The sequence below is a fragment of the Theropithecus gelada genome, chromosome 15 (genome assembly GCF_003255815.1).
Source record: "Theropithecus gelada isolate Dixy chromosome 15, Tgel_1.0, whole genome shotgun sequence".
NCBI lineage: Eukaryota > Metazoa > Chordata > Mammalia > Primates > Cercopithecidae > Theropithecus > Theropithecus gelada.
The window spans coordinates 62,863,669-62,877,311 of record NC_037683.1 but is presented as its reverse complement, the minus strand read 5'-3'; the positions used below and the strand labels follow the sequence as shown (position 1 = coordinate 62,877,311).

Sequence of the window (13,643 nt, the reverse complement as noted above, 5' to 3'; positions counted from 1 at the left end):
CTGAATTTATGTGCATTTGGCCTTTCTTTCTCCGCCAGTGTTCCACAAGCTGTGGGGAAGGCACCCAGACTCGAAGCGCCATTTGCCGAAAGATGCTGAAAACCGGCATCTCAACTGTTGTCAATTCTACCCTGTGCCCGCCCCTGCCTTTCTCTTCCTCCATCAGGCCCTGCATGCTGGCAACCTGTGCAAGTAAGTATGTCAGGGCTCTGGGAATGGGGAGATGAAACCCACACAGCAGCAGCTATAGCCAGCACTCCGTGGCCTTCCCTAAACCCAACACCTGTGGGAAATAGTGGGCCAGTAGAACCCCATGGAGGGCTGCAGGCAGGAGAGCTCAGCTGGAAACGGAAAAGGAATCTTAATTACACGTGGCCAGGCTGAATTCTCTTCTCCACTGGAAAAACAGTTTGCAGGGGGTAGAGCAAAGTTCACTTGCTGGCATACAGAGATCTGGAGGCTGGAGGCAGTGTATTACTAATGATGTCTAATGTTCTCCACTCTGGGGTTTTAAACGACTCTAAACAGATCTGTTTAATATTAATCCCTAGAGCCGCAACACTTCTAGGCTCTCCTCACCATGTCCTTTAGGGCTCTGGTGCTTTGCAGGACCCAGAAGGCAAACATTTAGCGGAGGACATTCTCCTCTCTGTCCTCTGCCTTTTTATGACGTTGATTTCTTGTTTAAAAATTCTTTTAATGAGAGGAAATGGCTTTCCCCGGGGGATCCCCCTCCATCTAGAACTCTGCATCTCAGCTTCTAGGGGCAACAAGGCCCAGCAGGGAGACACTGGGTTGCCCATTGCATCTCATTAGTTCTGATTGTGGTGGCAGCTTGGTGGTCCACAGCTGGGAACGAGGTCCTCCCGAAAAACACAGTAAAGAGTGGCCCCGGCCAAAATAAACCCTGAAGAATACTTTCTTTCCCATCCCTCCGGCGCCTTCATCTCTGCTTCTCTTCTCCACTCTGGCCCTTTCCTCTACCCCTCTCTCCTGGCTGCATCTCACCCTGGGTTTTCTCTCTCCCCACCTCTTTCTCTGTCCCTTTGGGTTCGCTCTCCTTCCAGGGCCCGGGCGGCCATCCACGAAGCACAGCCCGCACATCGCGGCGGCCAGGAAGATCTACATCCAGACTCGCAGGCAGAGGAAGCTGCACTTCGTGGTGGGGGGCTTCGCCTACCTGCTCCCCAAGACGGCGGTGGTTCTGCGCTGCCCGGCGCGCAGGGTCCGCAAGCCCCTCATCACCTGGGAGAAGGACGGCCAGCACCTCATCAGCTCGACGCACGTCACGGTGGCCCCCTTCGGCTACCTCAAGATCCACCGCCTCAAGCCCTCAGATGCAGGCGTCTACACCTGCTCAGCGGGCCCGGCCCGGGAGCACTTTGTGATTAAGCTCATCGGAGGCAACCGCAAGCTCGTGTCCCGGCCCTTGAGCCCGAGAAGTGAGGAAGAGGCGCTCGTGGGGAGGAAGGCCGGCCCGAAGGAGGCCCTGCAGACCCACAAACACCAGAACGGGATCTTCTCCAACGGCAGCAAGGCGGAGAAGCGGGGCCTGGCCGCCAACCCGGGGAGCCGCTACGACGACCTCGTCTCCCGGCTGTTGGAGCAGGGCGGCTGGCCCGGAGAGCTGCTGGCCTCCTGGGAGGCGCAGGACTCTGCGGAAAGGAACGCGACCTCGGAGGAGGACCCGGGCGCGGAGCAAGCGCTCCTGCAGCTGCCCTTCACCATGGTGACCGAGCAGCGGCGCCTGGACGACATCCTGGGGAACCTCTCCCAGCAGCCCGAGGAGCTGCGCGACCTCTACAGCAAGCACCTGGTGGCCCAGCTGGCCCAGGAGATCTTCCGCAGCCACCTGGAGCACCAGGACACGCTCCTGAAGCCCTCAGAGCGCAGGACTTCCCCTGTGGCTATCTCGCCTCATAAACACGTGTCTGGCTTCAGCAGCTCCCTGCGGACCTCCTCCGCCGGGGACGCCGGGGGAGGCTCTCGAAGGCCACACCGCAAACCCACCATTCTGCGCAAGATCTCAGCAGCCCAGCAGCTCTCAGCCTCGGAGGTGGTCACCCACCTGGGACAGACGGTGGCCCTGGCCAGCGGGACACTGAGTGTTCTTCTGCACTGTGAGGCCATCGGCCACCCAAGGCCTACCATCAGCTGGGCCAGGAATGGAGAAGAAGTTCAGTTCAGTGACAGGTGAGCCTTGTAGCTAACCTGGTCTTGGGAAGGAGGCAAGGGGCCACATCTGGCCCAAGTCACACTACTCACACATTCTTCAAGGTGTTTCCAGGAGTAGGGCTTAGAGCTGGCCTCAGGGATCCCACCATGGGGTGCAGGCCCTCTCTCAGCACTGATAGACTCCTGGAGCAAAGACAAGCTATTTCATTTTTCTAAACTGTCTGTTCTCATCTTTATAAGGGAATAGCAGCATTGCCTACCCACCCCCATCCCTGTAGGATCCCAAAGATAAATGAGATACTCTCTGGATAGCTTTGAACTTCTGGCAGAAAGACATCATTCCAGGCCAAGGCATTATTATGTTACTACTCTGTAAGATGAACCATGGAAAAGCTTTGACACTGGAACACTGTCTCTGTGTGTGTGGTCCCCCAGGGCTGGGCAGAGAATGAAGCCAGCACCTGCTGTTTCCCTTGGGTGAACCCATCTTGTGTCTGGGCTGGACAAGGCTGTTTGTTCCAGAAAGCTTTTATTCCCAGTTGGACCTATGATTAATTATCCTAATATCTCCTGTTGTCTCTGTTTTGATGTATCATTATCAGGATGACAACACGTATCACTTCCTAGTCTCTTTGGGTCATAGCCATTCATAATGTAGAATCAATAGTGGTAGTAGAATTAATATTTTTTACCACTACCTGTGCCATACTTTGTACATATTTTGTCTCTTTTAATCTTTACAGGGGCCTTGGCAATGAAGATAGGTGTCATTAACTGATTAGTGACTATCTGCCAGGCAAATGTAAACTCTTTATGTGTTTTATCTCACTGAATAGAAGTGGATACAGTTTTTATCCACACTTTATAGAAGAGGAAACACATAAAGTTAAGTAATTTACTAAAGATTGTATTTATTAGGTGGCAGAGCTATGATATGTAACAAAAAAGGAACTTCCCTATGGGTAGTCACTTTAAAGAATCACGAAATCATAGTCCTCTAGTCTAGATTCCTCATTTTAACCTTTTATCTTCTCAGAATCCAAGCATAATGCTCTTTTCATTAAGTCTACATCTAAATGTTATTGTTTGACTAATCGTCTTCTCTGGCTTGCTAGCTTTTGGTAAGGAAGGAAAGAAGCCAGCATTTATTCCAGGCACTATGCCAAGTTTATTTATAAGTAACTGCATTTTTTATTCTAGCAGTCAATCCACAAGATTGACATTATCCTCCAGTTTTATGTAGAAAACTAAGGTTCAGCAGCTCACCTAAGATCACATTTTAGTAAGAGCTGAAACAAGCATTCAGTATTTGATTTTGATTCCAAAAAGTTTATTTGATTCCAAGGAGTTCTGTCTACTCTTCCGAGACTTGGTGAATAGATGCATAATCACTTTTGTCCATCCCGCACACATTATTTTTTGCCTTTGAAATGTCAATAATACTGCCTCTCAGCCTTAGTACTTTTAGACCAAATAGCTTTGATAACAATACTAAGTATTATTTCTTTATGCTCCAACGGTATGCCAGACATAGTGCTCAGTGCTTTAAAGGCATTATCTTGCTTAATGTTCCCTCAAAATCGTAGGAACTAGTAGGTACAATTGTAGTAACCATATCTAGATAGAAAGCTGAGGGACAGATGTTGGAGCCACACAGAAACACTGGAAATGGTCTGAACACAGGCAGCATGCCCCAGAGCTTGTGCTTTTCACCTGCCCCTCTGTCCGTGCCCTCCAGCTCCCACCACTCATACTTTCCTTGATCAGCTTAACTGCTGTTATCCCTGTTGTTTTCTCCAAAAATCCTTATAACATGGTTGCGAAGATTTCAGTCAAGCCCTTTGAGATCACTGAGTGGCAGCTCCAGTGTCTGGTCCCAGGGTGATGAGGGGTGGCCTGATACTCAGGTGGGTGGTGCCCTGCAAACTCAGTCCTATCAGTGCACTTGCTGTACCTATTACACCGCTATCATGCCCTCTCCTCTATCAGCCAGTCAGTTTATCAAGCGTAGGTACAACGTTTTATTTCTATCCCCTGGGCCTATTGCCTGGGATTGGTATTATTGGGATTGAAGGGAATGACAATTGGCATGAGGGAAAAGATGGAAATTAACATCTTCCTACTTCCTCCTAAAAAGCTGTGGAAAGACAGGGCAATGGGAAAGGGTCATCAGGACTCTGCTCAGCCTTTGCCTGCAGGGAGAACACTGAGCCCCTGGCTTAGAGGTCCTGACAGTTTCTTTGAGTGTTGGAGACTTTTTATGAAAACCAAGGCCCATGGCCCATCTAGGTCACCTGGTGACTGCAGGAATGATGTGGAAGGAGGTAGACAAGCATGGGGGGGTCCAATCTGATCTTGCCAAGGCCCTTCACTTTTCACGGTCTTAGTCTCTTCATTTCAGAAATGAGGAGACTGTACCATATCATCTCCGAGGTCCCTCCTACCTCCTTCCCTCATTTACAGAAGGCCATGGAAGGTTAAAGCCCATATGCTGATGGGAGAACCTTGACCACAGTAACTTCCAAAGTTGTGGCACAAGTTGTTTCTAAATGTTCCACAAACAGGCTCAGTGATCACATGAGTCTGAGAAGGGCAAACTTAAGGCTAAACAGATGTATGTACTGCTGGATTTTATGTCTATTTTTTTAATATCACACTTGATTTTTTATTATAAAAGTAATAAAAGGGCTATAAAATAATCCAAATAATATCTAAATCTATAAAAAGTGCAAGCCTCCCTCTTCCCCGCAATGCTCCCAGAGGCTATCATTCTTAATAATTTGGTATACATCCTTTTAGAATGTTTATATATTTTACTGTATTACATAAAAAGCATATATGCACACATAGGATTTGGGTTTTTTAATAGGATATTAGTCATGTTCAGAAATGTGACTTGGTTTTTACTTAACAGCATGTCTATGAGATGTTTTCATAATAGTATGTAGTGGTCTATATTACCTTTTTTAACAGCTGATTACTGTTCCTGAATGCATTTAACTATTCCCCAACTGAAAATTATTTGGAATTTTTCCTTTTATTTTACTCTTTTAAGCATTCCAATGTGTGTTGTGACTTTCCAAGTGGACAATACAGTATGCTGTGTTTTCAAAGTTCCCCTTTAATCACTGAACAATTTTTTGGCTTAGTAATCTGAGGAACACCAATAATTCTTGAAATAGCACTTAGGAAACACACTTTGGCCCTTTTAATTTTCGCCTTAATGGGCATTGAGAGTCTAACCCCAGTGGCTTTAAGATGGAGAAGGTTCAGTGGAATCTTGCTAGAAACAGACGTGGCAGCCTGGTGCTAAGAACACTAAAGCTCTGGGCCTAGGCGAGCAGAGGGCAAGTCCTGGATCCTCCATCATCCAGGACATCATTATGGGGGAGGGTAGCACTCAGAGGGTAAGAGGGAAGATACCTGAGAGGCAGGAACAAACAGTTTTTGCCACCATCAAATTTTGTCTTTTTCTGGATCTAGCCTTTACTAAGCGTTTCAATGCAAGTGAATGGCATGTGGTAGGAATAAATAAGAGATTTCCATTTTTGATCTTTCACATCATAATTTTTCCATTTTTCTTGGCTGCTCAATAAGAAATATGGCTGGAGCTTAGTTTTCTATATCTTTCAAGTTCTGTTTAAGAAAAGAGTGACTGTATCTGCACAGAGCATGCAGGAGGCACAGAGCTGCCGTTAGGACTGCTGTGCTGTGGGCTGTTGGTGACCTTTCCTGTGTTGGGTTTCATTGCTTGTCATCATGACTATGTCTGGTGGTGGTTCAGAAATGCTCATTTATTTTCAAACAGAAGTGCTGAAATGCCCAGTGTTATAGTTCAGTTAGTCTGTTTTTGCTAAAGGCCCAAATCTACCTTCTGAATATCTGCAAGATCCAGCTGTGTGTTGGTCTGTGGGACTTTGCAGTTTGTTAAAGTAGACTCCAAATAGTATGAGCCAGCAAGATAGGTCCAGGTCAGAAAAAAGTGAGAGAAGTCTGTTGCTTCTTTGCTTTTAAATATTCCAAAGTTTGATTTGAAAGAAATTAGTTTTAGAAAAGAATCACTAACAATTCTGATACTACTGTGTCTCATCATTTATATAACTTACTAGTTGAAATTCACATGGTTCTTAGAAATGCATGTCAACTCAAGCAGTCGTTTACAGGGTGTCCTTAGTGTGTTATGACTACCTGGTTCATCATAATCCCTACTTCCTTTTTCCTTTATTCTGCAAACAGTCTCATGTCTACTCTAAGCCAGACTCTGTGTTAGATACTAGGGATGGAGGAAAAGAAGATTCATCTGTTGATGAAATTCAAAGTCCCTTTTGGGAGCCAGAGGAGTAAATGCAGTATTATAAGTGCTAGGAGAGAGATATGCATATTTATTCATGGCTTAAGTATTTACTAACCTAACTATAATATACCAGGTATACATCGACTTGCTGGAAATATTGTGATAAATGAAACTATGTTCCCTTGGAGTTTACATGCATTTGGAGTTCTGCTCAAATGGCACATATTGGAGAGGCCTTCCTTGTCACTGTATCTAAAAAAGCACCCCTCATCATTGTCTATCCTTTTAATTCTATTTAGAGAATTTTATCATTCTCTGATGTATTATATAAATATTTGTTGATTGCCTTTCCACAAGGCTACAGACTTTCTTTACTGCTGTATCCCCAGTAACTGGCACCAAATGTATTAAATAACAGTGAATGAATTAACAAATGAATGGAGCAAGGCAACAAACACATAAAAGTAAGCAAGAAAAAATATCAGGTGGTGATAAGTGTCAGGCAGAAAATTAAAACGGGTGTGATAAGAGAATGATGTGGTGTGACTGCTTTAGATGGGTGTGCTAAGGAGATTACACCCAAGAGCTATCTGAATGATGACCAGTGCCCAGCACTGTGATGTGAGGAGGAAGAACACTCCTGCACAAGGGAAAGGCAGTGCAAAAACCCTAAAGTGACAATGACTTTGTGTTGAAAGAACTCAAAAGAAGTCCATTTGGCTGTAGTAAGGGAGGCAAAAGGTAGAGGTGGTATGGGATGAGGTTGTGAGGGTAACTGGAGACCAAGGGAAGGGGTTCGAGTTTTAGTCTGAGTACCACAGGAAGAATTTGGAGGATGTTAAGCAGGAAAGTGACATGATCTGATTTGCATTTTGCAGATTCACATGGGCTAACTTGTGGCATGTGGATTGTAGAGGCGCATGTTTGGAAGTTGGGGGCTGGTAAGGGGCCATTGCAGTAGCCCCTACAACGCTATTGATCTTTACTGGGCATTAGATACATTGAGATGATAAATAAGGCAAGAACGCTTCTCTCCACAAACTAACAAACCCTCAAGTGCTGGTGTAGGATGAAGTAACTTAGGACCCCAGTTTGTATTGAACTCCAGCTGGTAAAATACTTCTCTTTTAAGCTTTTAAAAGTAGATTGAAGAAGGGTTCAAAAATCCAATGTTATTAATTACCAGGAGCTTGTTAGAATGCAGACTCCCACATCCTCCCCTACCATTAGAAGCTCTTTCTGCAGTAGGGACCCATAATTTGGATTTAAACAAGCACCACAGGTGACTCTGAAGTCAGATTCAGGGATCACTTTGAAGAAGCACAGGTTTGCTTTGTCCGCTCTAGATTATCGCAGCAGCTTCCTAATTCTCTATTTGTCTTCTTTAGACCAGGGGTTGGAAAATTACAGCCAGTGGCTTTAACATTTTTTAAAGGATTATTAAGAATGCCTTTTAAAGGGTTATTAAAAGAGCCAATAAAATTGAGCACGGAGCTGTTAGGTTAACTTGCTCAAGGTCTCACACTTAGTAAGTGGTAGAGCTGGGATTTGAAACCGGGCGTGTAAAGGGTTATTAAAAGAATGACTTTTACATTTTTAGAAGGTTATTAAAAACAAACAAAAAATTATAATATACAACAAAAGGCCGGGCACGGTGGCTCAAGCCTGTAATCCCAGCACTTTGGGAGGCCGAGACGGGCGGATCACGAGGTCAGGAGATCGAAACCATCCTGGCTAACACGGTGAAACCCCGTCTCTACTGAAAAATACAAAAAACTAGCCAGGCGAGGTGGCGGGCGCCTGTAGTCCCAGCTACTTGGGAGGCTGAGGCAGGAGAATGGCGTGAACCCGGGAGGCGGAGCTTGCAGTAAGCTGAGATCCGGCCACTGCACTCCAGCCTGGGCGACAGAGCGAGACTCCGTCTCAAAAAAAAAAAAAAAAAAAAGAATGACTTTTACATTTTTAAAAGGTTATTAAAAACAAACAAAAAATTACAATATACAACAAAAACTACAGGTGGCCCTCAAAGCCTAAAATATTTACTATCCATCCCTTTACAGAGAAGTTTACTGCCTCCTGCTGTAGACCGTTCACCATGCTACTGCCAGAGCATCTTTCTAGCAAACCTGTCCATGCTGCTTTCATGCTTACAAATTCTTTGCATGGCTTCTCATCACTTGAGGATAAGGTCCAGATGCCTTGGCTTTTATCATTTGACATCTACTTATCTCTCTAGCTTCATCTCTTACCATATCCTTGCCCTCGTAGAACTGAGCTCTGCCGTTCAGCAGTACACAAATACTTGCTGTTCACAAATGTGCATGGGGCCTTCTGACACACTTTGTCTGGCTAACTCCTGACCTTCCTTACAGGAAGCGTATCCCCAAAGCCAGGTCAGATGACCCCCTCCGTGAACCACATAGTGCCCTATGCATAATACTCTCTCAGCCTTACCATTGTGTATTAAAATTAGCTGTTAGCATTTCTAGAGTTTGTTATTCATCCTCAAGGGCCTATATTTAAGAATGTGTCTTATTTTCTCCGTAATTCTAAGAACATGATAGACACTCAACAAATAAAAACCTGAATGAATAAACAAAGGAATGAATAGTTGGATGCCCGCAATTAGGAGGAAGGTTTTCTTATTTTCAGGAGGCTGTGGTCTGCATGGTTTTTCATAATCTGAATTTCCAGTCTCTAATATGCCATTGTGGCAGAGTTCCAGAGTGATACCTGCTCCTAACTAAACATTTCTGCCTTGCCTGTATGTTCTCCACCAAGGAAGTTTCAGGAAACCCTTAGATTCTGTGACACAACTGTGCAATTTGAAAAGCACTGCTGTAGTGTGTATAAGTCCAGAGAGTAATCTCCTGTCACATCCTATCTCCCATCACATCCAGGCCAGTAGAGAAATCATCAGGCTCATCATCACAGGTAACATTTATAGAGCACTTACAATGGGCTTCAGGTGTTCATTTATCCTCACAAGAACCCTTTGAAGTTACTATCCCAATTTTACAGATATTGGAGTTGAAGCACGGAGATATTAGATTAACTTGCTCAAAGTCTCACACTTAAAAAGTAATGGAGCTGGGGCCAGGCACGGTGCTCACGCCTGTAATCCCAGCACTTTGGGAGTCCGAGGCAGGCAGATCCACGAGGCCAAGAGATCGAGTCCATCCTGGCCTACCTGGTGAAACCGTGTCTCTACTAAAAATACAAAAATTAGCTGGGCATGGTGGTGCATGCCTGTAGTCCCAGCTACTTGGGAGGCTGAGACAGGAGAATCACTTAAACCCGGGAGGTGGAGGTTGCAGTGAGCCGATATTGTACCACTGCACTCCTGGGTGACACAGCGAGACTCCATCTCAAAAAAAAAAAAAAAAGTAATGGAGCTTGGATTTGAATCCAAGGCAGTCTGGCTTTTGGAACTATTTCTTGTTATCGATTATAACTTTAGTTGAATACAGGGACTTGCCACTGTTTTATAAGAAGGCCACTGGGGTTGACTAGACCCAGCATAAATTAACATTCAATATTCCAGCCAAGGGGCTTCCAGCTCATGAGGCTTTTGTTTTTATTTTGGCATAACTGCTTTAAAGATAGCCTTTTCTTCTGATAGCTCTACCTTTATATATACACATGTATATGCAAATATGCACTAAATTAGGCACTCAATAAACATTACAATTGCTACATTTGTGTGTGTCTGTGACTGCGTATGTTTACAGTGTTGATGGCTCAGGTACATGTGTGGTTAGAGACCTAGACCACAGACAATATGAAGCTAAACTGTTCCTCGCTTTCAGTCATTCTGTATAAACACCGAGCACACATTTGGAGATGAGACTCAGGCAAAAGCTAACTCCAATCTGCTTTTGGATAGAGCATAACACCCCTAGCCAAAGAATCTGGTAAATTATCCTTCTCTACATCTAATACCAGGAGGCTCATGTAATATGGACAAATATATGTTCAGTATTCCTACGTCTGAATCCAGTTCTAGAAACAATACCTGGAAGGGCAGTGCTGACTTCCTTATAGAAAAGAAAAGCCAGATTCTGCAAATTTGGCACTGCAGGTTGGATTACCAAATTAGGAAAAATTACTGGATGAGGATTGATCTTCCCCCCAAGAAAGACCTAAATACTGCTGATAGCACCACACTGTCAGGGAAGGCCTTGCTTACCACTTAACACTACTGGACCAGAAGTAACCCAATATCACAGATTCCTCATAGCTCAGCTGATACAAGTCTGTAAGCTTTTAGGTAAGACTTTCTTTTCTTTTCAAAAGGAATGCAAGTGAACGTAAAGAATAATATGAAACTAGATGCTTGAAGAAAATACTTATTTCTTCCTATGGGTGGGAGGTCACTCCCAAGTGATACTCCACTTAACATGGAATCCTAGGGAAATGGCTAAGTCTAAGGAGTTTCAGCCTTTTAATCCCTAAGCCTGTTCTGTTTTCCTTCTCTTCTGGGCCTAGGTGTTCCCAGCTTATCCTCCCCACCCCCTTCAGCCAGAGGAGCAACCTGATGACACAGCAGTTAACACAAAGGGCAGCCCACAGTGGTAGGAGACAGTAAGGCTGGAATCAGAGCAACTTTGGCACAAATCTCAGTTCTGCCATTTAGTATTGTGAGTCTACTTTTATCTCTCTGAACCTTGGTTTTCTTATTAGTTAAATTAAAATGATACTAATACAATCAGGCACTTTTATTCTGCCCTTTGGACTAGCAGGAGTGCAAAGAACAGAAATAATGTCTGTAACATGCCTGACACACAATGGATACTCATTTGTCAGTATGCAAAATCATTGTCATTTAGACATGGGGCCATTGTATCACACTGTCTTCCAGGACATCTCTAACTAAGAAGCTTCACTCTTATTTGAGGACCATCTAGGTAGTTGTTCAAAGAGTTGGGTTAGCAAGGTTTCTAGGAAAACCACATGATGGAGAATTATCTGCCTAAATCCAGGCATCATGAGGGAATGTTGATATTCTACTGACATTCTTTGCTATCATCTCTGAGCTGATAGGAAAGTGAAATCTATAGCCTATAAATGATTATATTTCCCAGAAAGCTTTGTACAGTGTTCCAAAGTGGTGTTGGATAGGAGATGAATTAAGGCATATTTGGAAGTCTTTAACTTGGGCAACACAGAGTTTCAGCAGATGGAAACTTCTCAGAATGGAAGTGAGGATCAGATGGGAAATTCCTCCAGGGTCAATTTCAGAAACATAGTTGTGAATAATCCTCTATGTAAAAGTCATAAGCACATGAAATACAGTTTCCAAGTTTGCAGATAATATAAAAACTAGAAGCAGGGAAGATAGGGAAGGAAAAATAAGCCCATTTCAGTTTGGTTTGGCTTGTTTCCCTTATAGAGCTAAAGGAAATGGAGATGACAAATGTTTTTCTCAGTTGAAAAGTATAAGAATAGCAAGCCAGAGAAAAAAGAACCATCCCAGTAAATACATAAGCCTCAGCAAAAGAAAAGTATTGAGTGTCAACACAGTGGTCACAGAAATGACCATCATGAATCATGCAGGTGAAGAGCACTGGAGGATAGTAGACAACCAGTGGCAACCACACAGCACTAGTGAGGCTTCGAGTCAGGCACAGTCTATTCCCTGAAATGCTAGGGGATCTCCAGAGATCCCCCTAGCAGTTGGTTTACTCTTCCTGGAAGAGTGGTCCTAGCACATGGCAGAGTTCCAGAAAAGTGGTTAACTGTTTTGGTATAAATAAGGATGTCACTGAGATAAACCAGAAATGAAAATTTTTCCATGTTATATGCCAGAAGTCAGCAAACTTTTCTAGTAAAGGGCCAAATAGTAAACATTTTAGGATTTGCAGGCATCAGGAGTAAGGAATGACCTTTGACTCTTCTTAAACTGACTATGTTCAGCTCTGCCATTATGGTGTGAGAGCAGCCGTAGATAATACTTCAATCCATATGGTAGTGTTCCAATACAACTTTATTTATAATAAAAGCAAGTGGTAATTGGCTGCAGTTTGAGGACCCCTATCCCAAGTGGATAGGAAATCCAGTCATTTCATGCAGAGGTTTGTAATTTGAAATGAGTTACCTAGCAAGCAGATAAAATACACATATTAGCAAATTCAAGACTCTGTGAACTTCTGAAAGAGAAGGAAGTTAAAGGGTCTGGCAAAAAGAAGAAGACCAGGGTTAAGAATGTGTGGTCAGGTGGCCTTTCCCATTCCAAAAATATTTTCTATACTTCCATCTGAGCAAATCATGAAGCTTCTGGCATTAAATAACTTTTAGTTGGCAATTGCATTAAAAACAGTAAAGGTTAAAAAAAAAGTTGCCCTAGCCAAATGGTGATATGAAACTCTTCATGAACCTCAAATCTGTTGCCCAAAATTTTTGTACAAAATAAAATTCCCCCTTGCAAGCCTCTGGGCTACTATAATTTTTGGTTTCAGAAAAATAATCCTGCTCATAGAGGAATTCTCACAGCATTCCTTTTGCCTCCCATTTGAAAGTATCTAAAATCCAGAATATTTTTTAGTGATTGTCCATTTCCCAAAGTAACTACAAATCTTGACGTTAATTACACCCCCACTGAAAATGAGGCCAAACCATATGCCTGCCAACTAGGCCCCAATCGATTCCTGGATGCTGTCAGTTTAAGAACAATCAAAGGTCATTCCTTACTCCTGATCCCACCATGTACTAGCTGAGCAAATTGCTTCTGTGACCTTTTGCCTCCTCTCTAAAATGGAAAAATAACATAAATCTAGTAACATGGTAGTAAGAATTCAATAATATAAAGCTTATACATTTGCCTGTAAATACTAGCACCCACTCCCACTTTGTGGTAGATTCCATTATCCTAATCTAAGGAATCCCTAAGCAGAAAAACACTCATTTTAGGATAAGGAAAAGACCTCACCATCTGGTCCTATAAATAGGAATTTGGGGCTAAGGTTCTTTGTACAAACTTTGCTTACTTGCTCCTGAGTTCACTGTTTTCCGGCTCTAACTGTTTTGCTCTTGTTTGTATTCCTTTCTGAAATTGCAGAATTCTGGCTTTTTTTTTTCTTTCTAGTGTTCTAAAATTTCAGTATTTGGTTGATGGTGTTAATACAGTTATGGAAATAACGAGTTGTCCTTATTCAGAGATTCCTGAGTCAAGAAT

General features: G+C 43.5%; 1 protein-coding gene across 1 annotated transcript in view; it reads left to right on the top strand.

The window, feature by feature from the left end:
• The window catches only part of ADAMTSL1 (ADAMTS like 1), a 425,354-nt gene that overhangs the window by 312,011 nt on the left and 99,700 nt on the right, over positions 1–13,643 (top strand). The window contains exons 18-19 of the mRNA XM_025359517.1: positions 39–192; positions 1,068–2,193. Coding sequence (XP_025215302.1) covers positions 39–192; positions 1,068–2,193 — 1,280 coding nt within the window. The remainder of the gene's footprint in view (positions 1–38; positions 193–1,067; positions 2,194–13,643) is intronic.